This window comes from Marmota monax, unplaced genomic scaffold, assembly GCF_021218885.2.
Source record: "Marmota monax isolate L192 unplaced genomic scaffold, Marmota_monax_Labrador192_F-V1.1 WCK01_AAM20220418_F8-fsc00106, whole genome shotgun sequence".
Taxonomy (NCBI): domain Eukaryota; kingdom Metazoa; phylum Chordata; class Mammalia; order Rodentia; family Sciuridae; genus Marmota; species Marmota monax.
This window is the reverse complement of record NW_026695218.1, coordinates 7033537-7059364: the sequence shown is the minus strand read 5'-3', so window position 1 is coordinate 7059364 and position 25828 is coordinate 7033537. Positions and strand designations below refer to the sequence as shown.

The window sequence follows — 25828 nt, the reverse complement described above, 5'->3', positions numbered from 1 at the left end:
TCTGCCCCTACTCCAATTGGGGTGACGTGTCTGTCGTACCAGCAGGCCACTGGGCCTGTCCCGCTGGTCCGTCGCAGATCTGCCCACCTTTCGGGCACGGGTGGAGGCTCTGCTTTGCCCCTACTCCAATTGGGGTATCGTGACTACCCCGCCTGCAGGATGCTGGGTCTGTTCCTGGCAAGGGAGGCGACTCTGCTCTGTCACTACTCCAATTAGGGTGGTGTTTGTACCCCGCCGGCAGGCTCCTGGGCCTGATCCGCCGGTCTGTTGTAGGTCTGCCTACCTTGAAGGCGCGGGCGGCGGATCTGCCCTGCCCCTCCTACCACGCCTGCGGACCCCTGGGCCTGATCTGCAGGTTGATCACTGGTCTGCTCACCCTGCGGGCACGGGTGGCGGTTCCGCTCCACCCCCACTCCAATTGGGGTCACGTGACCACCACACCGGCAGGGCCTGATCCGGGCGTGGGATAAGGATCTGCTCTGCCCCTACTCGAGTTGGGGTGACGTGTGTACCACACTGGCAGGCCACTGGGCCTGACCCGCCAGGCTGTCACAGGTCTGTTTACCTTGCAAGCGCGAAGGGCGGCTCTGCCCTGCCCCTCCTACCACGCCCATGTACTACTGGGTCGTGGGTCTGCCCACCTGGCGGGTGTGGGTGGCGGCTCCGCTCCGCCCCCTCTCCAATTGGGGTCACGCGGTCACCACGCTGGCGAGCCGCTGGGCCTGCTCCGGGGGCTGGCGGCGGCCCGGCTCCTTCCCTCTGGCTCGAGGACAAATTGAGGAGACTCGGGTGACTGAGCCTCACCCCCCTTACCAGGAGACCAACTGCTTATGTCACCGCTGGTATTGATGAAGTTCTCTCCTCCACCGCTTTCTGCTGACATCAGATCTCTGCCATGTTGGTATCCTATGCGAATGGCAGCATTTCGTTCCCCTTGCCGGGCAACCCAAGCAATGGGTGAGTCCTGACCTGCCCTCAGCAGGACCCGGACCGAGACACAGTTTCCGCGGGCTCCTAGCCCCGGTCCAGGGAAGTTCCGGGAGCCGGAACTCGGCCGCTCCGTGCTCGGTGTAAGCTCCTATAAGTGTAAGCTCCAAGAAGCAGCCCCCGCGGGCTCAGTTCCGGGAGCCGGAATTCGGCCGCTTAGTGCTTGGTGTATGCTCTGATAGTAGCAGGGTCCAAGAAGCAGCCTCCGCGGGCTCCGCAGCCCTGAGCCAGGGCGGTTCCGGGACGGTTCCGGGAGCCGGAACTCGGCCGCTCTGTGCTCGGTGTAAGCTCCTATAAGTGTAAGCTCCAAGAAGCAGTCCCCGCGGGCTCAGTTCCGGGAGCTGGAATTCGGCTTCTTGGTGCTTCGTGTTTGCTCTGATATTAGCAGGGTGCAAGAAGCAGCCTCCGCAGGCTCCGCAGCCCGGAGCCAGGGCGGTTCCGGGACGGTTCCGGGAGCCGGAACTCGGCCGCCCCGCGCTCCGTGTTCACTCCGATAAGATCAGATTTTAAGAAGCCCCCAGGCGCTGAACCCTAGCAATCTGTCTGCAAGCCGCAGGCGAATTGCAGCCTGAAATTACCTGTTCTATGGCTGAATGAGCTGCGGTCAGTCAAAAACAGGTGTGGTGACGTCAGTTTACCAACATGGTGGCTGCTGGCCTCCTCTGTGGTCTGACCGGTGTGGAGAACCGAGATGGACCGCTTCCTTCCCCCGTCTCGAACCCAGAATTCAGCCCTGAGTGCGGTGCTTGCGCGTCTGGCAGAAACTGCAGCGCTGTAACCCTGCGTCTCTATCCCAGCGCGCCTTGCAGACTCTAGCCGCGGGGCGATTTGCTGAATAAGCAGTGTTACCCTCCGTGCGACAAACCTCTCGCGTTTGAGTCCCCGTAGCCGATCCTCATGCGATGGAAATCCTTCCTCCAGGTTCCGGCGCACCCCACTATTGCTGGAAATTCCTAACAAGATATCCTTTAGCCGTCCTGACTTGTCATACTCCCACACAGTGAAGCAGCACACGGGGGTAATGCACTCCCCTCGCCGCCATCTTCCCTCCCTCCAATAATGTCGAAATCCCTCTTTTACCCATCTCTCAGGGAAGCAATATTAACTGATATTTGAAACCCGGGTCATGGAGTGGCAAGAAATACAACTTTCCTCTAGCCCACTGTGTTGCTTACCCCTTCAGTCTTTTCTTTCTTGTATTTGTATATTTCTTTACCACTATGTGATGCCTTCTATTGCGTTATGATGATGTTAACAGGGTTCTCACTAGATGGAACCCCTTGATCGTGGACTTTCAGTCTCCACAGTTGTGAATCAAATAACATCTATTGTTTATAAGTTACCCATTCTGACAGGCCTGGGGTCATACACCTATTATCCCAACAAATTGGGAGGCTGAGGCTGGAGGATTGGCATTTTGAGGCCATCCTTAGCACCTTAGTGAAACCCTGTTTCAACATAAAAATGAAAAAGGCTGGGGATGTAGCTCAGTGGTAAAGTTCCTGGGCTTCAATCCCCAGTACTATCAATCAGTCAATCAACAATGAACAGATTACTTAATCTGTGATTTTTTTTTTTGTCTTAACAGCAGAAAAAGTGGACTAAGGTACTCTCTAGTACCTGAGATTCTTAGGTCTTTGATCTAGCCTTCAGTGTTCTTTATCTCATTACCCCATTTTAGCCTTCTCATACCTCCTCTTTGTTACTAATTCTGTGGTCTATTTCTATTTTACTATTTCCTTTTTCCTTACTCTCTTTTTAAAAAGTCAGGGTTATTGATGTATAAATTAAGTATAGCAAAATTCAATCTTTGAGGCATATTGTCTTTCATTGAGCTTTGAGAAATACTATAGTCATGTAAATACCAATTACCTTTGAGATATATAACATTGCTATCATCCCCCAGAAGTCTCTCTGTGTCCCTTTTAAAAAAAATATTTATTTTTTAGGTGCAAAAATGGACACAACACAATGCCTTTATTTTTATGTAGTGCTGAGGATCAGACTCGGGTCCCGCCTGTGCTAGGCAAGTCCTCTACAGCTGAGCCACAATCCCAGCCCTCTATGTCCCTTTTTAAGTTATCAGTTCCCATGCTGATTGGATTTCTGCCCCTGTAGTTTTTGCCTCTTCTGAATTATACAGTGTGTAGACTTTTGTATCAGGCTTATTTCACTTGGTGCATGCTTCTGAGATTGACCCATGTGGCATGTATCAATAATTTGGTCCTCTTTAATTTTTGATGCTAAATAGTATTCTGTTCACATACAGATTTTTGAATAGACATACAGCTTCATTTCTTTTGAGTAAATACCTAGCAATGGATTTGCTCACTATTATGGTAATTGTATATTTAACTTTATAAGAAAAGGTCAAAATGTTTCACAAGTAGCTGAACTATCTTTAATTCCCAGAATTTTATGATAGTTCTGGTTACTCTATCTTGGTATTGTCAGTTTAAAAAAAATGTTTTAGCCATGTTAAAATGTATGGTGTCACATTGTGGTTTTAATGTGTATCTACCTAGTGACGAATGATACTGAGCATGTTTTTTTTTTTTTTAAATTTTTTTTTTTAGTTGTAGTTGGACACAATATCTTTATTATTTATATATTTTTATGCAGTGCTGAGGTTAATATTGAACCCAGGGCCTTGCATGTGCTCTACCACTGAGCCACAACCCCAGCCCTCTGAGCATGTTTTTATGTGCTTATTTTATTTGCCTTCCATGTTTTCTTCTTCAATGAAGGGTTTAACCCTCACCTCCTTTTATGGATAGTTTTTTCTTCTTGTTGAGCTTGTAAAATGCTTCATATATTCTAAATGCAAGTCCTTTATCATATATGGATCTTGTAATCATTTTCTCTGAAACTCTTGGCTTGTCTTTGCATTCCCATGTCTTCAAGGAATGGAAGTTTTTATGAAATTGGCTTATAGATGTTTTTTCTTTTGTGGTTTATGCTTTCTTGTATCCTGAGGAATCTTTGTGTCATCCTAGTCCACAAAGATTTTTGCCTATGTTTTCTACTAAAACTGAGTTTCTTGACTTTGTCACTACTAGCATTTTTGGGCTGAATAATTGTTTATTGTGGGGGGCTGTCCTGTGTATCACAGGATGTTTAGTGTCCCTGGCCTGTACCCATCTTGATATCAGTAATACTTCTCCAGGCCGTAAACATCAAAAATATCTTCATCTTAGGTGTAATAAATAGCATTTGACAATATTAATCATTGCATAACTTCTTAAAATCACTTCTTTTCTTGGGTTTTTCTGATTTTTCTTTCTACTTCCCTGGCTATTTTCTTTTAGTATACTTTGCTGTTTTATCTTCCTCTCATAAATCCCAGAATTATAGTTCGAAAGTTGCTGAGGAGTATGATTCAAATGTGGTTTGCAAGAAGAAAATTTTGTTTGTATGATGTTTAAAAAAAAATTGAAATAGAATATAGTGAACATATAATGCATAGCTGGTCACAGGTGTGATTGCTCTATACCAGAACAGAATTATTTATCTTTTTGAGTTTTTAACTTGTGCTTAAAATATTGGAATATTTTTGTTCTCATCCACATTGAGGCTTTAAATATATTTGGGCTATGTGCAGTGACACGTGGTTGTAGTCCTTACTACTTGGGGGACTGAAGCAGGAAGATTGCTGGAGTCCAGGAGTTTGTAGAAGCCAGCCCAGGCAACATAATATAGAGGGAAAAAAAAAAGATAAATATACATATACAACCCAAATTTCTATGTTCAACCTTTCCTTTTCTCTCAAACTTTATCCAAAAACTTGTCACCCTTATATCTATCAAATATATTTAGAGATTTGAGGGCCTTTTGACATTATAAAGGTATAACACCAAAATTCTTTATATGATAGAAACATTATAACAAAATACATAATGTAGAAAGGAAAGGAATGTTGAACAGAGGTTACTTAAAATTTATGAAGAGAAGTTAGTATGAACATGTTTGCATGGTGAGAGGAATGGTTCAGTAATGAGAGAAAAATGGAGGAAGGAAAGTAGGAAAGAAATTTTTCAAAGTATGGAAAGGAAATCATTGAAAAAATGATGATGGGGCTGGGGTTGTGACTTAGCGGTAGAGTGCTTGCCTTGCACATGTGAGGCACTGGGTTTAATCCTCAGCGCCACATAAAATATAAATAAATAAAAATAAATTTAATAAAAAGTACGTCTTTTGTTAACAATGTGATGAAATGGGAAGGACTTTGATAGTCTTTTTTTATTTTTTTTTTAACATCATAAGATAGAAATCTTAGTAGGCAATGGGGTTGTATATATGGTGGTAAGAAGACCTGGGAGTTCCTGTTCTTTGAATAATGGAGTAGGAGATGAAGTCACGAGTTCAAACCAAGGAAGGAGAGTTCTGTAGTAGTCACTTGAAAGAGTTAACTCACCAAGAAAATGTATTAGGAGTTCCAGGTGATACCGAGTACCCTTGAGGTTTAATGTCATCAATTTAAAGAAAAAACAGTCTGTCTAATGGGGGGGGTTTCTCTAGCAATGTGCTGCCATTTGGATTGAGGCAATGAGAAGCTTCAGCCATTGCTAGCTTTTATCTGGCAAATAAGGCAATGGAGAAGGCAAGAAGATAAAGAGCGTCTGTAAAGTGGTGATTCTAAAAATGTCCATCAATTCTCAGTGGTAAAGAAGGAAATACAGATAAGAAAGACATGATGACAAATGTAAATGTGATAGGATAGTTATCTGTGTGAGATTAAAGAATCATAAATTAATAAAGAATTAGAAGTTCTCATTTATAAGTGGAAGGAGTAAAGAATAGTATAGTGCTTACCAGTGCCTATGAATGGTGTAGTGGAGAGGGAGATGGAGAGAGGATCATTATTTGGTATAAGGGTGCAATTGAATAGCAGGAGGAATAATTTCTAATGTTTTATATCACAGTAGGATAACTATGGTTGACAACAGTTAAGCGAATATTTCAAAATAACTAGAGGAGACGGGTTTGAATGTTCCCAACAAACAGAAACAGATACATGTCGGAGGTGATAGATGTGTCCATTCATATCATCCAATCATTACACATTATATACACATGCTGGGTCATATTGTATTCCATAAAATGTAATATTATTATGTGTCAAATATATAAGAGAAATAACGAAAAGCATAAATATGGTAGAATACTTGTCTTGATGAGGTTAAAGAATTACTGATGTTGAAGAGTTAGAGTAAGTCAGTTTTTGTGTCTCATATATCTATAATCCCAGAGACTCAGGGGGCTGAAACAGGAGGACTGGAAGGTCAAGGCCAGTCTTAGCAACTTAGGTTATAAGTAACTTAGTGAGTCAGTCTCAAAAAAAAAATGAAAAGGAATGGGAATGGGGCTCAGTAGTTAAGTGCCCCTGGGTTCAATACCTGGTTCCAAAAATAAAAAAATAAACTAAATAAATAAAAATAAAATAAGTGATTTGTGGAGGTCAGAGGTTGGGGTAGGAGGACTAATGGATATGAGAAGAGTGAACTAAGAGACCCAGTCATTGTCAAAGAGATTGAGAGATGATTTGGGCCTAGAGATTTTGTTATAGTGAGAGTCAAAATAACTGGAATCCCCTTGCTTTAAAACCTTCCATTGGCCCACTATCCCCTATTGAATGGAGTATTCTCAAAGTAGAGGAAGAAAAACCCTACAATTAATTATTCTCAGATTTAATTTTCAAGTATTAGAAAGGTAAAAAGTGTATTTTTAGCATCAATTTCATGTTGTATATTTGACTAATTTATCATAGAAGTGGTTGAGATAATTTGGGATGTCAAGGGTCTACTATTCTGTAGTTCCACAGCCATGGATGAGTATTATTAATATTTTAAAATATTTCTTTCCAATCTTTTTTCTTTATATATATTTATATAACTTATACTATGTGTGGGTAGTTGAGTTTCTTTTAAAATCTTTACTAAATAAGCATTTTACTAATGCATTTAAATACTGAAAATATCTCCTCCAAGATTTTTTAGAGTCTTGTTGGAAAATGTGAAAATCTTTCTAAATTATAATATATTTTGTTCTTATGGATTTTATGTTATCTAGAAGTAAAAATATGTCAATATTCTCTTAAAAGCATTTGAGTGGGTTAAGGAAGAAGACAGAGTCCACTAATGGACTATTTTCAAAATAATAAAAACCAATGCCATCCATGTTTTTAAAGTAAAATTGAATCCAAATATTTTAGATAAATAATGAAAAACTGCAAGTAGAGGAAGCATGGTAAAGGGAAAAACAAATAAATTAGAAAGTATAATAAAATTAAATTCAAGAAATATGGGAAAATAAATGTATTCCTAGCAATTACAATTAAGAAAAAGAAAAATGAGTAGATTTATATTTTAAAAAGCTGGACTAGTATAGTTAAAGAAGGAATTGAGAAATAGTATTAGCTAAGGCTCTTTGACCTAATAAATTTACTAGTGAAAATATTTACAATTTTAAGGAATATTAAATTTTCTTGTATTAAAAACTATAGAAAAGTTAGAAAGTAAAGCAAAACATTCTAAAATGCTAATTAATCTTATTTATGACTATCTATGAAAATAATAATGTTAGTAAATATAATTTATAAATCAATACAAAGATGTTTTAATATAAAGCAATTTATTGCCATACTTAAGTTGAAATAAAGAAAAGAAAGCTGCTACAGTGTAGTTTGATAAAAGTTACTACTTATTTCTAAATTATTTAAAAATGACAATGAAAGAATACTTTTCATAGCAGGATTGGAAAAATGTACTTATTAACTAATATCAAACATGAGAGGAAAACACCTTTAAAATTGGTTACTTTCAGTATTTAATTCAACTTTAATCCAATGATACTAATTAATGTGGTGCCAGTTCATGAATTGCTTGTTACTGTTCTGTCAAGAGGTAAGTATAGGATCTGGGGTTGTGTATCCCAGTGGTAGCACATCCTAGCACATGTGAAGTCCTCGGTTTGATCCTCAGCACCGCATAAAAATAATTAAATAAAATATAGATATTGTGTCCATCTACAACTGAAAATAAAAAGAGGTAAGTACAGCTGGGCACAGAGGCGCATGCATGTAATCCCAGCAGTTTGGGAGAATCCTGAGTTCAAAGCTAACCTGAGCAACTTAGCAAGGCACTAAGCAACTCAGAGAGACTCTGGCTCTAAATAAGATTAAAAAAGGGCTAGGATATGGCTCAGTGGTTAAGCTCCTCTGGGTTCAATTCCTAGTTGTGTCCCAACACCACTCCCCCAACTCCACCCGACCTAGTCAAAAAGAATAAGTATAGAAATTGAGAGGAAGTGTTTGTTGGAAACTTTTATAGCAGTTTGACAGCAATTTTATGGGTTTGTTTTTAAGAACTAGAAATCAAATATTTAAGCCTGAATTTATTTTATATTTAGGGTTTATATAGTTTTAAATTACATTTTCTAGTTACTTTTACTAATTAAAAATAGTTCATTATTGCTTATTAATTTTAATAAATTATTAGTGTGATGAATTGAAAGTAGGAATACTAGTCTTTTACCATAGTTTAAAGATCATAATTCTGAATCAAGCTGCTAATGCAAGAATAAGTATTTAAAAAGATACAAATGCATCACTATTCATGGATGATACCATAATACTAGAAACTAGTAAAGTGATCACATGTAGAGAGTACTGTACCTTTATGTTTGGAAAAATTTTTCAGTTTTGTTGTAATTAAATTCTAAAATTTTCTTATTTAGAGCCAAATCCATTGATTTAATGAACTATCTTAAAACACAGCAGAAACAGAACTGACTTAAAACATAGCAGAAACACCAACGATTCTTTAGGACTTTAAGAAATGATTAGTATTAGAAAGTGTAGTTAATAACGTAAGAAACACAGAAAGAACAGCTTTACTTTTTCCACTTATTTAGGAGAATGTCATAAAATACTCATGGATGGACATTTTAATCTAAATGTTAATATGTATATTAACTCACTTAATGATGTGGCATGTTTTCCTTTAAAATCACTGTTATAGAGAACAGAATCTTGGAATTATTTTCCTCAAGAAATGGACTCTTCTCAAAGCTTGGATATATCACAGACCAGAATTAACATTGGAGCGGAAGGGTCTGAAGTGATAGAGTTCCCGTCTTTGGAGGAAGGTATATTGACCCAGTCAGAAGAACATGTAAAGGAACGAAACAGAAATCTCTTATGTTCTCCATTGCTAGGTAATGCCTTTGTATTTTTTAACTAATAGTAATATCTCATATTTGTAAAGTAGTTTTTGGGGGACTGTTAGTCCTGTACATAAGTAAATCCTTTTTGAGTTGAGGAGCTTTATAGAGTTCTACTCAAAGGGATTCGTTTGTTTTTTGTTTTCTACACTGGCCAGCTGGTCTAGTTATGGCAAATGTGCATTTACCCTTCATTTTATCATGCCCCAGTGCTCATAGAAAGCAGAAAGGTGCACTTCCTCTTTAGTGGGTATGCCTCTTCAGTTCCTGAATTGGTAGAGTTGTTCTTGGGTAATGGAGATATTATTCTTTGACTGGTTCTCTCAGCAGTGGAGACTACATGTTTCCAAAACCAACCAACAATTGTCTGTATTTATCTTGTTCAATTCTGAGAATTTTTTAAAACTTAGGTTATTATCTTCAGCTTTGAGACCAAAAACTGAGATAAAGAGGTTAAATGGCTTAACTCAGGTAGATCTTACTACTTTCCTTTGTTTAGGTTTAGAACAGTTTTATTAGTTTTAAAAAGATAAATTTTTATGCACCTTTCACATCATCAAGGGATTAACTGAAATGATTTTATAGAATTTTGTAGAGAAGTGTGATAGGATTTGATTCAGCAAGTTCTTTTCAAACATAAGCTTATATTATCTAAATCAAGATGTTAGTGCTAAAGTATTCTATGATGTAGATCATTAAAGTCATTTAAGTCCACATTTTAACATGTTGACAAAATTAGAGTACTGTTGTTGGAGAGGTGAAAATCATAGTAGATGAAAGGGGTGGGGTAAGGGGAAAGGATGGTCAAATATTTGAAAGGCTGCCATGCTAAAGAGGAAGCAATTCATTTTTTCCCCACATTTTTAAAATTGGTGCATTATGGGTTATATATGGTAATTGGATTTGTTGATATATATTCATACACGCACACAATATAACAATATAATTTAGCCAGTATAACTCCCCAGCACTTCCCCTCTCCCTCCCTGGCAATTCATTTATTATTTTTTATTCATTTATTTATGTAACAAGTATCTTAAGTGTCTACTTGTTTGATTCTATGGATAGATCGATGAAATCCACTTTTTCTGAGAAGATAACCTAATAACAAAACAGTAGTACCCTAGGATGAGTGTTATAATGGTCTGTAGGGCAAGAATCTAAATGAAAACCCCCAGGTCAAGGCTTGATTTTGTAGTATTTGTGAGCTAAGAATGGTTTTTACATTTTTATTTTTATTTTCTTTCTTTCTTTTTTTGTTTCAGTGCTTGCTATTGAACCTAAGGGCCTCACAGCTATATCTCTAGCCATTTTTATTTGTTTTTTTAAAATATTTTTTTTAGTTGTACACAGGCACAATATCTTTATTTTATTTATTTGTTTTTATGTGGTGCTGAGGATCAAACCTAGAACCTCACATGTGCTACCAACTGAGCTACAAACCCATTTTTATTTTTAAAGGATTGTAAAAACAAAATATAAGTGATAGTCCACTGTGACCAACAAAACCTAAAATATTTACTCTGTCTTTGCAAAAAATGTTTGCAGACATGTTTATAGGAGTTAAAATGAGAATACAGCACTTATAGGGGGCTTTTTTCAATTTGATATAAGAAAGGATTTTCTAAAAGAGGCTTAATAACAACAACAAAAAGTGAGTTTTGTGTCACAGCAAAGTATCAAGCAAAATTCCGTAATAAATTTTAGTATGGGTAAGAGACTATACTGTGACTTCTATAATGTTTTAAAATGTAAAAGTAGTATAATTCCAGTTTCTCACTTACTGGAGATAAAATAGAACATTTAAAATTATTGAGTAGATCCCTGGATCTGATGGCTAGAGTATATTCCATTTTACTATTTTGTTATGCATTAATTCTGTCATTGGGTATTTAGTTTGTCACCTGTGGCGAATATCACTGATGATGACAGAATGGTTAAATAAAAGAGAAATCAAGGCTGTCAACAGTTGTCTAAATGTGAGGAAATAAGCAGTTGAAAGGTGTAAGAAAAAGGCTTGGCCATACCACTTAAGCACATATGTATGCCATGCATGTGAGATTTATCACTTGTTAACTCTGGCCTGTTCCTTTAGAAAATACATTTTCCTATTTACCTGGGTTAACTCTCCAACTCCATCTTGGAATAGTGTTAAATATTTAACAATATGCTGAAATGCTGCTTATAATTTATTTATTACTTGCTCTTTCTTAGTTATACTTAGGTAGTTATTTAAGATAATAAGGATTTCTAAAGGCTGAATGTTGTGTCTGTATGCAGATGCTAACATACAATAAGGGGAATGGGGAGGGAAGAATAGAAGGTCATTGGATTAGATAGAGGGGAATGAAGGGAAAGGGGTGATGGGAATAAGAAAGACAATAGAATGAACTTGACATAACTTTTCTATATTCATATATGGAATACATGACCAGTGTAACTCCACATCAAGTATAACCACAAGAATGCGAAATTATACTTCATTTATGTATGTCAAAATACACTCTTCTGTTATCTATATGTAAAAAGAACAAATTTAAAAAAATTGGGAAAAAATTTTGATGGATATGAATAAGCTATATTTATGTAGCTAGAAGCCTTGCGTGCTCAGTGGTACTTGTAGTTCTTAAAAATGCATCTCATAGGGCCTGGGTTGTGGCTCAGTAGTAGAAAGTTTGCCTAGCATGTGTGAGGCACTGGGTTCGATCCCCGGCACCACATAAAAATAAATAAAATAAAGGTATTATATCCCATCTACAACTAAAAAAATTAAAAAAATACATCTCATAAAATATATATTATATGAAAAGTAAAAATAAAAGATAATATGGATTTCTGTAGGTTTGGAACCTGATTAAGGAGAACTCTTAATATATTTTTTAAAAATATTTATCTTTTAGCTGTAGTTGGACACAATATCTTTATTTTATTTATTCATTTTTATGTGGTGCTGAGGATTGAACCCAGGGCCTCGCATGTGCTAAGCAAGCGCTCTACCGCTGAGCCACAGTCCCAGCCCCAGGAACTCTTAATATTTTTTAGAAAAGATTCTTAGATTCTTTAAATGCTCAGCATTTAATTGGACAATACATTTTTATACTTGCCCAAGATTCCCCCCTGTAGCATTAACCCTAGTATATTTGGTGACTATGTTAAAAAATCTTCATCATTCTTCAAGGGGTAAAGGACATCTATTTTGAAAGTTTAAGACTGTTTTTCTAAGTCAAAGGCCAAAGGAAAAAAAATCAGTTGTTCCTGATGGTAACATCAGTATTTATCAATTTCTCATTTTTAATTAGTTAATTCAGTAAATAAATACTTCTGTTTTGAATATCTACTAAGTGTACAGATACTTAGCTTAACCGTTGAGGATATATCTGTGAACAAAGCGGAGGTAGAGCTGACAATTTTTATGGAAAACAAACAGACCAAAAATGAAAACAAGAGTGTGAGGAGTTATGATAGATAAAGTGTGCAAGGGTATGAGAGTATACAGGCACATCTAGCTACTTGGGAGGCTAAGGCAGAAGGATTATAAGTTTGAGGCTATCCTGAGCCATTTAGCCACATCCTATCTCAAAATAAAAAATAAAAAGGGATGAGATGTAGTTCAGTAGTAGAGTACCCCTGGGTTCAATCCCTAGTACTGAAATAAATAAATAAATAAATTGATAGAAAAGTGTTAGAGTACATGGGTATGTAAAGTGAAGGGCTCTATGAAACATGGCATGTCAGCTTTTTAAACTATGACTAAAATACCTGGTAAGAACAACTTTTAGAGGAAGAAGAGTTCTTTGGGGTCATAGTTTCAGAGGTTCAGTGCAGGATGGTCAGACTCTACTGCTATGGGCCCAAGGTGAGTCAGAGCATCAGGCAGAAGAGTGGTGAAAAAGTGCTTAGCTGAGTAGAGCATAAAGGGTTAAACCACAATGCAAAGAAAAGACCACCGACTCCAGTTGAAATCAAATTAAAGCAAGCTTGTAATTCAGACCATCTGGGGCTGTCTCTCCCAAAAATTGTGGGAACAGAAGACAGCTCAGCAGCTCTAGGAGCACAGCTTTATAGTCCAGAAAGTTACAAAAAAAGGGGGGGTGTCTTGAGAACTTACAGATAACACAATTTTGACAAGTATAACCCAAAGGCTGGTTAATGGTCTACTGGTTCAGCACTTAGGGAGTAAATTAGATCCCAACGTCGGAATTTATGAGGCGCCATTAGAGCTTCAGAAAGGATTGTTATCTGGCTAGGGAAAGCCAGGCATGGGTGAGTTTAAGGCACGGGCAGGCATTCCAAGCAAGTTTAGAAATTGCAGTAATTTATAGTAAAGCCGAAATTAACTTTTCATGCCTTTGTGGCAAGATGGCCTCCAATCTTAAGAGGGAATTAGGCTGGGTTTATCAAAAGGAGCCAGGAACAAAATATATAATCCCCAAGGGCAGGCCCCTAGTGACCTGACTATAGTTACTACCTAGTAATCTATTTAAATTATTAGTCCATCGATGAGATTACAGATCTCATAATCTAACATTTCACCTCTGAGCTTTTCTGCATTGTCTGTCACAGTGAGCTTAGTGGGGGCCATCTCATATCCAAATCATAACACTTGGTTTGCAGTAATTTCAAGGTAAACAGTGGTGAGAGGGTGGAGACTGCCTTTTATACATAGTATTGCAGGAATTCTGGTTTTGTTGTTGTTGTTTGTTTGGTAGCAGGGATTGAACCCAGAGGTGCTTAACCACTGAATCACATTCCCAGCCCTTTTTTTTATGTTTTTATTTTGAGATGGGGTCTCACCTAAGAACTGGTGATCTTCCTGCCTCAGCTTCCTGAGCCACTGGAATTACAGGTGTGAGCCACTGCACCTAGCAATATTGCAGGCATTCTGAAATTAAGAAATTATACTGTGGCAATCAATATTGCATCATATTGAGAAAGCAATTTAGCTTAGCAAAATACCACTCATCAAGATAATTTTAAATAGAATTTTGTTTTGGTAATAAAGTTTTTTTTTTGTTTCCATTGATATTTAATTTGCAGGGGGGCAGAGGATTGAACTCTGGGGCACTTGACCACTGAGCCACATCCCCAACCCTATTTTGTATTTTATTTAGAGAGAGGGTCTCACTAAGTTGCTTAATGCCTTGCTTTTGCTGAGCCTGGTTTTGAATTCGTGATCTTCCTGCCTCAGCCTCCTGAGCCATAGGTGTGCATGACCACGCATGGCTAATTTTTTGTTTTGTATTGTACAACTGTTATAAAGAGTAAGAACTTAGTACCTAGTTTATGCGTATTGTAAAATTAACTTTATTTATTTTGTAGCACTGGGATTTGACCCAGGGCCTTGTGCATGAATGCTAGTCAAGTTTTCTACCACTGAGGTGCACTCCCAGTTCCTCGTTCATAGGTGTTTAAGGGCATTGTCATGAATATGATTGAAGTTGACAGGAAATCACAAGAATTTTTTCCTTTAAAGCAATAGTTTTCAAACTTTTTAGGTAATTGGCATCCTTGACACATTTTAAAATTATTGGTAGCTCCAACAAGCTTTTGTTTATGTGGGTTATTGATAATTTCCACGTTAGGGGACTTAAAATAGAAATTTATGTTTTAATTTAGTTTTTTAGTTACAGATGAACACAATACTTTTATTTTTTTATTTTTATGTGGTACTCAGGATCGTATCCAGAGTCTCACATGTTAGGCAAGTGCTCTACCATTGAGCCATAACTCCAATCCTCTTAAAACAGAAATTGAGAAAATATTTAATGATTCATTTAAAAATAGCAAGTAAATATTTAAAATAGTAAAGCTGAAAATTCCTCATTGTATATTAACACAAAGTGCAGTTTTGTAGAAAATTATTATTTTCCAAAGCAAAAATATTTGTGAGTAGCCTTATTTTACTTAAGACAGCAAGATACTCATAACTACTTCTGCATTCAATCTGTTGCTGCATCATACATGTCATAGAAAATGCCACTGTTCCCTTTTAAGAGAATGAGAGTGAGTAAGGCAAATTATATTTTAATATTACTTAAAATATAATTTTGAATCTAGGTATCTTTTAAAAGTGTCTTAGGACCTAGGAGTTCCTTGGCCACACTTTGATGTAATGGATATGTCTTTATATTACTTAAAATTGAAAGAAACACTCAAAATAGTTATGAAACAAATAGTGTTGTACTGGCTAAAAGTTAGTATGCTTAGGTTCAAATATCATTGGCACTTAAGCTGTTTGAATGTGAATAGATTTCTTAATACTTTTTTTTTTTCCCCCGAGGGTGGGTAACCAGGGGTTGAACTCGGGGTGCTTGACCACTGAGCCATATCCCTAGCCCTATTTTGTATTTTATTTAGAGACAGAGCCTCACTGAGTTGCTTAGTGCCTTGCTTTTGCTGAGGCTGTCTTTGAACTCACTATCCTCCTGCCTCAGCCTGCCATACCGCTGGGATTTCTTGCATGCCCCACTGTGCCCAGCCAGATTCCATAATACTTTTTAAGTTTGGAAATTATGTTTCTTCATGTATTATGTAGATATAATTGTACCTGTCCTGAGGATTAAATGAAATATCGTATGTTAAGTGTCTGGATCTTGCTAGGCCCAATAAATGGTAGCTGCTATTATCATTTTTTTATTCTAATGATTGTAGAAATGTCCAGTTAGCAGTATATTTAAGTACTTTATAAAGTATTACATGTGTAAGCTAAACAATCCATTTTTATATTGCTCAGCATTTTTATATTTGAAATTTTACAGTCATACAGGATAACTTTGCTTCTCCTGATTTGCCTTTGCTGACATGTTTGACACAAGACCAGGAACTTGGGTCTGATTCCTTATTTCACCAAAGTCAACTAGATTTTGCACCTCTGAGGTAGGATGATTTATTTATTTTCCTCTACCCTTTCTACTCATATCATGAGTTTTTTCTAATATTTATGACTTCAGGCCAAGGCAGGACTTTGAATTAGAGGTAAGATATTAGTACACACTCTGAAGGTGGTAGTAAGGTGGTAAATGTGTATATTAATTTGGCATGGTAATGTATGTGTAGAGATGTGCCCGGTGACTAGTTTATTTTAAAATAATTTCCAATATATTCTAGTATTTAAGGCATATTTTAATTATAAGGCACACTGTAATTTCCTTTTTATCAACTTTCTCATACATGTGCTACCATCATTTCTTCCCTTCTTCTTACTTTCATTCTTCAAAAAAGTATTCATTTCTAGATTACTTGTTCTACACTCTCATTTTGATCAATTGGTATTGAATCTGCCTACTTAATCTCTTTTTTTAATGATTTATATTTCTATTTTTTTAAAAAAATATTTATTTTTCAGCTGTAGTTGGACACAATTCCTTTATTTTACTTATCATTTATTTTTATATGGTGTTGAGGATTAAACCCAAGGGCCTCACATGTGCTAGGTGAGCACTTACTGTTGAACAACAATTCCAACCCCAACCCTTTACCTTGTCTGTGAATATGAAGTTTTATAACATATTCCAAAGTCCTTTAGAGTAATCATAATGGGAAAAAAGTCTGGAATTCCTTAAAACAAAATTAAACTTATTCAAGAATATAATTCTTCTGCTTTTAGAACTGAAAGAAAAATCCACCTTAAATTAAAAACTATAGATATTGGGTTGGGGTTATAACTCAGTGGTAAAACACTTGCCTAGCATGTGCGAGGCCCTGGGTTTGATCCCCAGCATTGCAAAACAAACAACACTGTAGATGCGTAGAATGTAAAAAGTAAGCTCTGCCCTTGTGCTGTATATTTAGTTTTAATAACTTTATTGAAAAGTGTTCTCTACACGTTTGATTGTCAACCTATGATTAAGTTACTATGGTATTTTTTTGGGAATGTATCTCTTGAAATGGTTTTCACAAGAATAAAAAAGACTGGTAAATGAATTAATACATGGTAGGTGATAAACTAAATATTTAAAATAGTAAAGCTAAAAAGACTATTTTGAATTTTTCATTAAAAATCTTTTTTTGATAATATGAAAATCAGATTCTGTTTTGTTTTAGGAGAAGTCTGAGATAATATCAGGATCACAGTTTCAATAGTTCGCCTTGTGTTTACAAAGATTTTGCTTTATTCTGTTGTTAGCCACTTTAATGGAATTCAAAATTTGTTTTTTTACATACTTTCAAATAAAATTGATATCAGTGAAATATCAGTTTTGTATTTTTATTTTAGTGCTTAAAAATTAAATGTTATTAAGGTATTACTTATTTATATATGATTATATATTTTCAGAGGAATCCCTGATAAGACTGAAGACATTGAATGGTTTTCTCGGCCATCGGAAGTTAGTGAAGCTTTGTACCAGGCTACCTCAGAAGTATCTTCAGACTTAGTTAACAGTTGCTTTAGTGTATCTCAGCACGTACTTACAGGTAGCACAGCCATTGGGTCTCAGCGCTCTTTTTTATCTCCTGAACAAGAGAATAATAAAGAGAATACTTCATCCAACACTGTTGATGAACTGAAAATCCCCAAAGATTCTGATAATTATGATGCTCTTTGTTCATATATGTCATGGAAGACACAAAAAGACATACAGCAGCCAGGAAACAATTTTGCTGATAAAGATCAAGTTTCAGTTTCAACTTTATCTGATATTAGTGATGAAAATATAGCTCCTAAAAGAAGTGACAGTTTTAATGCTTCTGGTTTACATGTGCATTGGGAACAGGAGCCTTTACAGCAGACAGAACCAAGTCTAACCAATAAGGACCATGTTTCTTTTCCACATGAAGTTGCTTATGATAATAAAATGTCATATTCTTTCTTGCGAGTTTTGTTGGAAAGAAGAGGAAAAGCAGTTCCCTTGACATCTGATAGTCATAATTTTGAGAGTGTGTTTTTAAGTTCTTCTGCTGAGAATGAGGTGAAACAAAAGGTGAATTCTTTGGAGGGATATGAAAGAACTGAAGGAGGTCTGCAGAAAGAATTATCTCAATGTTTTAAACAAAAGGAGTCTACAAATAATTTGCTATCTTCAGAGGTGCATCCCAGATCTTTAGATGTAAAGTATGTTGGGAATGTTGTAGTTCCTGATAATTCTGTAAAAGTTTCAGAAGCACATATACTCTCTGGAGGACATGATATCTCTAAGATGGAGGCTTCTGGTGGTCCCCTTCAGACAGCTGCATCCAACTTGGATGAGACGTCAGTACAACTGTATTTTCAAGAGGAAAGAAACCAAAAGGAAACATCTGCTTTTGGTGAGAAAAATGTCATTGCTACTGAAAGTGTAGCCTTTGAGGCAGTTATTGCCTCTATTGAGCCTTCCGAGAAAGTGAGTACAGTAAGTGAAATCCAAAATGGCATCAGTAAGTCTTTAACAGATGACAGCCACAAGAGAGAATCAAAAAGTCCAGATCTTTCCTCATTAAATTATATTGATGAAAACTCTTTGTTTGATACACTTAAGTTTCCAAATTATCAGTCTGTTTCTGGGGAGTTTGAACCAGAAGTTTCACAACCATTATTGCATAAAAATGATGATGATAATAGTTCCCTATGTTGGTATCCAAATTTAAAATCACCCCTTAATTCTCCTCAGAAAATGTTCATTAAGCTACTTTCTGTTATTCCAGAGCTTAAGTCATCTGCTTTTTTAAGTGGAAAACCTTACGACCAGGCTGTTGGTCTTGGCAAAACACAATCAGCTGTATTTCAGCATGATATATGCAATGAACCATTTCTTCCCACTGGGAAGATAAAGTCTGTTTCTGCTCTTGACCTTGCAGAGAAGGTAGGATCTTCAAACATTATTTATTCAATGAAAGTATCAACTTCAGATTCTTTGGTTTTACAAGATTTAAAGCAGCAAACCTTTGAAGAAGTTGCTGATTCCTCAGACTATAATTTGGGTAAGAATGTAAACTCTAGTAATGTCATTGAAGGTCCTCTTGCAGCTGTAGGAAGCAGCTTTTCAGCAACCTCGGTGGCGTGTGATGCAAAGTCATTAGGTGCTTTACCACTGACTGATGATGCATCATTAATTGTAGTCAGCCAAGAGACATTGCTGAAAGCTGATATAGACCAAGGGGAAATACCTTGGCCTGTGGGAACTAACTCCATTTTTACCATACATAGAGTTATGTAAAATGACTCCTGTTTTGTAGAGGAACTGCAGGAGAAGGCTGACTCTGATGACATTACTATGGATAATGATACTGAATGCTGTAGCCTAGACGAAAATGATGTTGTATGCAGTGAAAGTGTTGCTGACCTACAAAGAGAGGTGAGACACAATAAAATGATACTTGTTGGGGGGCTGGGGTTGTGGCTCAGCGGTAGAATTTTTGCTAGCACATGTGAGGCCCTGGGTTTGATCCTCAGCACCCCGTAAAAATAAAATAAAGGTATTGTGTCCAACTACAACTAAAACAAAATTAAAAAAAAAATGATAGTTGTGGGAAACATGGTCTTTTCAGGTATTATTTCAGGAAATTGTATTTGTCTTTATTTTGCTTTTTACTATTTCTAGACATGTGATCAACATGATTTGACTGGTGAGTATGGTGAGCTGGACGTTTTAGAGAATTTGCTTGATGATCTTTGTGATAGCTCTCTGCCCTGGCAACATACTTCACAACTACTATCTGAGGAGGAAAGCAATTTTGAAAAGCCTGTAAGTGTTTCTCTTTGACATTTCTTATTGTTGGGTAAAGGAATATTTTAGTGAAAAGATGATAATGAAAGTAAAGGACCTATTATTAAACATCCTGTAACACTAATGGGCGACTTGTAACCTGGTCTTCATCTGATATCCATCAATATGCTCCATTAAGTTAGAGGCTGGCATAAAAGAAATGTCTATGTTTTATAAACCATAAGACCTAGTAATTTCTGTGGTGTCTTGGAAAGAGCATCTTTTGGAGCTCATAGGCCTTTTATCTTGAGGCATCCTAATTCATGTCATGCAGCAGGAAGTCTTTGGGACAGTGTTAAGATTAGATGCATTTACTGGGACATTCAAATGATTGTGCTTCCTTCTGCTGGTTTTCAATGTATTGGCTTTGATCTTAGCCAAAAGGCTAAGAAGTTGGAGCTGGGGTTGTGGCTCAGTGGTAGAGTGGTTGCATGTGTAAGGCACTGGGTTCGCTTCTCAGCACCACATATAAATAAATGAGCAAAAAAAGGCCCATCAACATCTAAACAAATATATTAAAAAAGGCCAAGAAACAATCAGTGTACAAGCCTTGAAATAGGTATTAGAATATTCAAGTATTTTTATTTTGAAAAAGAAATCATATCATACCAGATATGATAGTACTCTTTCTGTATGGCTCATCATGCATTCAGGGGATTTGCCTGCTCCTTGGATTTTTCCTTGCTCTCCTTATCTGTCTCTTAAGACTAGTCATTCATACTCCTTTACTTACTTTGATATCTACTAATTGTTCTTCTAAGTGATTGAGTAGCTACTTATTTGTGATATAGCTTAGAGCTGTGAAAAGGACATAAAGATTGGGGTCAAATTGCAGTCAATTTATTTTTTAAGGATAAGGATATAGAAGTGTAGCTCAATGATAGAGATTTTCTTCCTGATTCCTCCAATTTTCAATTAGTAATGAAGTTTTTATATTTTCAATACTTCCCATCTTTTTTCACTCTACATTTTATTTTGGTTTACTTTCTCTAATAGTTCTATGTTTTGAAGCTTTGCTATAATGAAATTTTTATTGAAGTCAACATCATGATAAAAGAAGTTTCTTTTTATATTTTGAAGCTGAGGTGAAAAACTACTGTTAAATACACATACGGTATCTATGTATATCATATATGTTTATATTAATGAACTATATTTCAAAAGAGTTGCTTAGGAGTGGGATAATTGAAAACAGTGCTGTATGTGGAGCGGGGTTCCTTGGCAGCATCATCATTTTGGATTAGGTAATTCTTTCTTGGGAGGGGGGGGTTTATTCTGTGTATTTTAGGATGTCTTGCAGCATCTCTGGCCTTTACTCACTAGATATCAGCAGTATTCTTTTCTCCCCAAGTCATAACAGTGAAAAATGTCTCCTGGCCTTGTGAAATATCCCTTTGCAAGGTGCAAGATCTTCCTCATTTGAGAACTACTAATCTAGAGAAAACTGTATAGGTAGTAGATGTAGAATATTCATTTTCACACCCTGACAACTTCCTGAGAATTGACAAAAATGATAAAAGAGGATAGAGATAGAACACTTTGTGCTTATGTGCATTTTTAGACGCCTTCCTGAGAGGGTATAACTAGACTAATCTTTTTAGGGACTTAAAAACGTAAAAGTTGTATATGTTTTCATGTGAGTATACTTTGAATTTGGTGAAAAGTTATACATGTTTATGTATTAAAGTCATCAATAATGATTGTATTTTCTAGCAAGGAAATATTTGGATCTGCTGAAACATTAGGGACTTCTTTTCAGCAATTAACTTTTACTTCATTATCAATTTATATTCCCACCTAGGTTTTTTTTTGATACTGGGGATTGAAGTCAGGGGCACTCAATCACTGAGCCACATTATCAACCCTATTTGTATTTTATTTAGAGACAGGGTTTCACTGAGTTGCTTTGTGCCTCGTTTTTGCTGAGGTTAGCTTTGAACTTGCTATCCTCCTGCCTCAGCTTCTGGAGCCTCTGGGATTACAGGCATGTGCCATTGTGCCCGGCTCCCAGCTACTTTTGATTCATGAAGTTTGAGGACTTTTGGGGTTTGATAAATTAGCACTCTTGTAGTTCTTTGATGCTCTGATTTTTCCTCTAAATATTTGTGAATGTCTTGAAATATTACTGTTCTGTCTGTACTTCTTACTCTTTTTTTCCCCGTAGCACACTTCTCCCCTTAAGAAAATTCTTGAGCTTGTCAAGAATAATACCATGGTTCAAATATTTTAATGGTGGAGCAAACTTAGGTAACAGAAGACTTTTGGGCCTACTATCTGTAATATTCTATAAGGCAGATTTTAAACCCACAGGATGATTTGTAGATCTTCTCAGACTTTGACCAAACCAAACAATATATGAATATATATGAATTAAGTATATATGAATGTGTATGATTTCAGCAGAGCTGAGTATATTGATTATAAGTAAATGTTGACTACTATGAGTTCATTTTTTATAATAATGAGGTTTGTTTTTTAACAGGTGAAGACTGAAATTAATCTTTTCTTCTTTTCTCTTTTCCTAGGTAGTTCATTCTAATCTGAGCATTTGTGAGTCTTTTTCATCTGTTTTGCCTCCATTTGATCCTCATGAGCCAATCAGAGAGTCAGACTACCATGCTTCAAATCTCAGAATGTTGAGGGTGTCTCTTGATACTGTGCCAAAGACTCCCCAACATTTAGCAGGTATGTAGAAAAAGGAGGTAGTAAATGTCTTCCTTATGGTTAGCTTATGAAAAATACCTTGCTATAAATTTTCTAGCAACTTGATTAGGGATACCTAGATAGTTGATAAAGTATTATTTCTGGTTATGTTTGTGAAGGTGTCTGTGGAGGAGATTTAAATAAGTAAATGGAATAAGGAAGATCTGCTTTCACCAGTATGAGCCCTGCTGGTTGGCTGAGGCCTGGATAAAACAAAAAGGGAGAGGAAAGGCAAATTTGTTCTCTCTCTCTCGAGAGTTGGGACATGTTGCCTAGGACATCAGAACTCCAGGTTCTCTGGCCTTTGGATTGCAGGGCTAACACCAACAGCCCCTTAGGTTTTTAGGCTTCCCTAGGCTGACAGCAGTATAAAATCATTATCTCCAGCCTTAGCATACTTCTCAGAATTACTTGCCAATCCTTTTACTCAGTCAGTTCTATCTCATATTGACTTTAACATAAATTCTAAGTCTTCTAAGCCACCTTCCTCAACCCCACCGACCTACTTCTACCACTTGCCTCCTCTCTTAGCAGATAATCTTACTTTCTGACTCAGAATCGATCCCCCTCAGTTTCCTTTCTACAAGATTATATGCATCCACTCTTGTCCTCTTTAGCTCAAATAATTATTTTTCTTTCCAGTTATATAAAATGTTTATCAAATGGCTTTGCTTAACTTTTTAAAATTGATGCATTGTACTTATACATAACAGAAGGATTCAGTATACTGTATTCATGCATGCACATAACGTAATTTGATCAATCTCATTCCCCAATTATGGGGATCTTCTGTACCCTGAAATTTATATATTGACATCCTAACTCCCAAGGTGATAGTATTAGGAGGTGAAGCCTTAGAGAGGAAATTGGATCATATGGGCTTTTTTTGTGTCAGTTATAAACAAGACCTCACAGAGATTTCTTTCCTCTTCTACCATATGAACACACAGTAAGACAGCATTGTGTATGAAGAATAGGCCCTCACCAAACCCTGATATGCCAGCACTCTCATCTTGGACTTTTTAGCCTCCAGAGCTGTGAAAAATAAGTTTACATTGTGAGGATAGGAGTGATGAAGCTCTTCATGTCTTGGACCAGAAAGGACTCCTTTACTTTTTTTGTGTTCAGATAGATAATAAGTACAACTAATAAATATCTAGAACTCCAAATATTTAGAGCTTTGGAAGGAAAATGATGTATTTACAATGCAAATTAAAGCCATCTATCTATTATAAAAGCTTTGTTGAAATATCACACCATACAATTTACTCATCTAAAGTGTACAAATCACAAAATTGTGCAAATATCACCACAATTTAAGAAGATTTTCATTCCCCCAGAAGAAACCCAATTAGCTATAACTTCTCATTTCATATCTCTTCAACACCCCTAGCCCTACATAACCACTAATCCACTTTTTCTATAAATTTGCGTATTTTGGACATTTTCATGGTAAATGCAGTAGTACAGTTAGCGGTCTTTTGTGACTGACTTGCTTCACTTATATAATGTTATCAAGGTTTATCCATGTTATAGCATGAATTGGTACTCTTTACTGAAAATAGTAGTCCATTGTATGGATGTATCACATTTGTTTATCCATTCCATAATTGATAGAATAGATATAAACACTTGACTATTAGGAATAAGGCTGCTATGAAAACCATGTTCAAGCTTTTGTGTATGGAGTTTTTCTTTCTTTTTGCTAGGAGTAAAATTATTTATTGGTTCCTGGAACTGTGTTTATCATTTAGAGAAACTGCTAAATTGTTTCCTAAAGTCTGTATCATATTCCCTTCAGCAATATTAGGATTTAAGTTTCTCTACATCCCAACAATGCTTGTTATTCCTGTCTGTTTGATTACAATCACTCTGGTTGTTGTTAAGAGATATCTTAACTGTGGTTTTGATTTACATTTCCTTAGTGGTTAAAGATGTTGAGCATCTTTTCTTGGGTTTATTGGTGTTTTGTGGCTATTCTTTAGAGAAATGTCAGTTTAGATCCTCTGTCCATTTTTTAATTGGGTTATTTATCTTTTTATTGAGTGTTTTTTAAAATATGTTGGGTGTACAAGTCTCTTATTAGGTGTGCTGCTTAAACTTTTTTTTTTTTCTCCTAAGTCATGGGTTTTCTTCACTTTCTTGATGGTATTAATTGAACTACAGCATTTTTAGTTTTGATGAAATGCACTTTCTCTGATTTGTTTTATATTTAATTTTTAGTTGTAATCGGATACAATACCTTTATTTTATTTATTTGTTTTTATGTGATTCTGAGGATTGAACCCAGGACCTTGCACATGGTAGGTGAGCACTCTACCGCTGAGCCACAACTTGAGCCTCTCTCTGATATTTTTAAATTAAAAAAATTAAAACAAAATTTAGTCAATTATAATAAAAGTTACTTTCTTATCTATATTTTAGAATACTTTTTTCTACTCTATTGGTTCTTTTTAGTTATACATGACAATAGAATCCATATTGGTATAATTATAAAAGCATGGAATATATTTTATTCAAAATCAGACCTGAGTACCTCTCCTTCTCCTTCCCTTTCCCCACACCTCACTCCCTTCCCTCTGTTGATCTTTCTGCCATTTACCCATAGTTTTTTTTTTTTTTTAAACTGGGGATTGAACTTAGGCGCACTGGACAACTGAACCACATCCAGGCCTATTTTGTATTTTTATTAAGAGACAGAGTCTCACTGAGTTGCTTAGTGCTTATGATTGCTGAGGCTTGCTTTGAACTCAGCATCCTCCTGTCTCAGTGTCCCGAGCTGCTGGGATTATAGACATGCGACACTGTGCTTGGCCATAGTTATTTTTTTAAAGTTAATTTTTTGTGGGTGTACACAATGGTGAGATTCACTGTGGTGTGTTCATATATATACATAGGAAAGGAGTGTCAGATTCATTCCTTTTCCTATCCCCTTCATTCCCCTTTGTCTGACCTACTGAATATTGCTTCTTGACCCCATCCTTCTTTGTTTTTTTGGGATCGGCTTACTTCACTTAGCACGATATTTTCTAATCCATTGATTTACCTGCAAATGCCATGATTTTATTCTCTTATAATGCTGACTAATATTCCATTGTGTATATATACCACAGTTTCTTTGTCCATTCATCTCTTGAAGGGCATTTAGGTTGGTTCCACAATTTAGCTATTGTGAATTTTGTGCTGTGAACATTTATGTGGCTGCATTACTATAGTATGCTGTTTTAAAGTCCTTT

The 25828-nt window shown here is 36.5% G+C and overlaps 1 protein-coding gene across 6 annotated transcripts in view; it reads left to right on the top strand.

Moving 5' to 3' along the window:
• Positions 1–25828, top strand: part of Alms1 (ALMS1 centrosome and basal body associated protein) — a 218155-nt gene that overhangs the window by 50689 nt on the left and 141638 nt on the right. For all 6 annotated transcript variants that reach the window (XR_009225689.1, XM_046432182.2, XM_046432183.2 and 3 more), the window contains exons 3-8: positions 9006–9201; positions 15966–16083; positions 17483–18453; positions 19360–19478; positions 19725–19868; positions 22415–22574. Coding sequence is in view for 5 of the 6 variants with exons in the window: in XM_046432182.2 (XP_046288138.1) it covers positions 9006–9201; positions 15966–16083; positions 17483–18453; positions 19360–19478; positions 19725–19868; positions 22415–22574 (1708 nt within the window). In the remaining variant the exon portion in view is untranslated. The remainder of the gene's footprint in view (positions 1–9005; positions 9202–15965; positions 16084–17482; positions 18454–19359; positions 19479–19724; positions 19869–22414; positions 22575–25828) is intronic.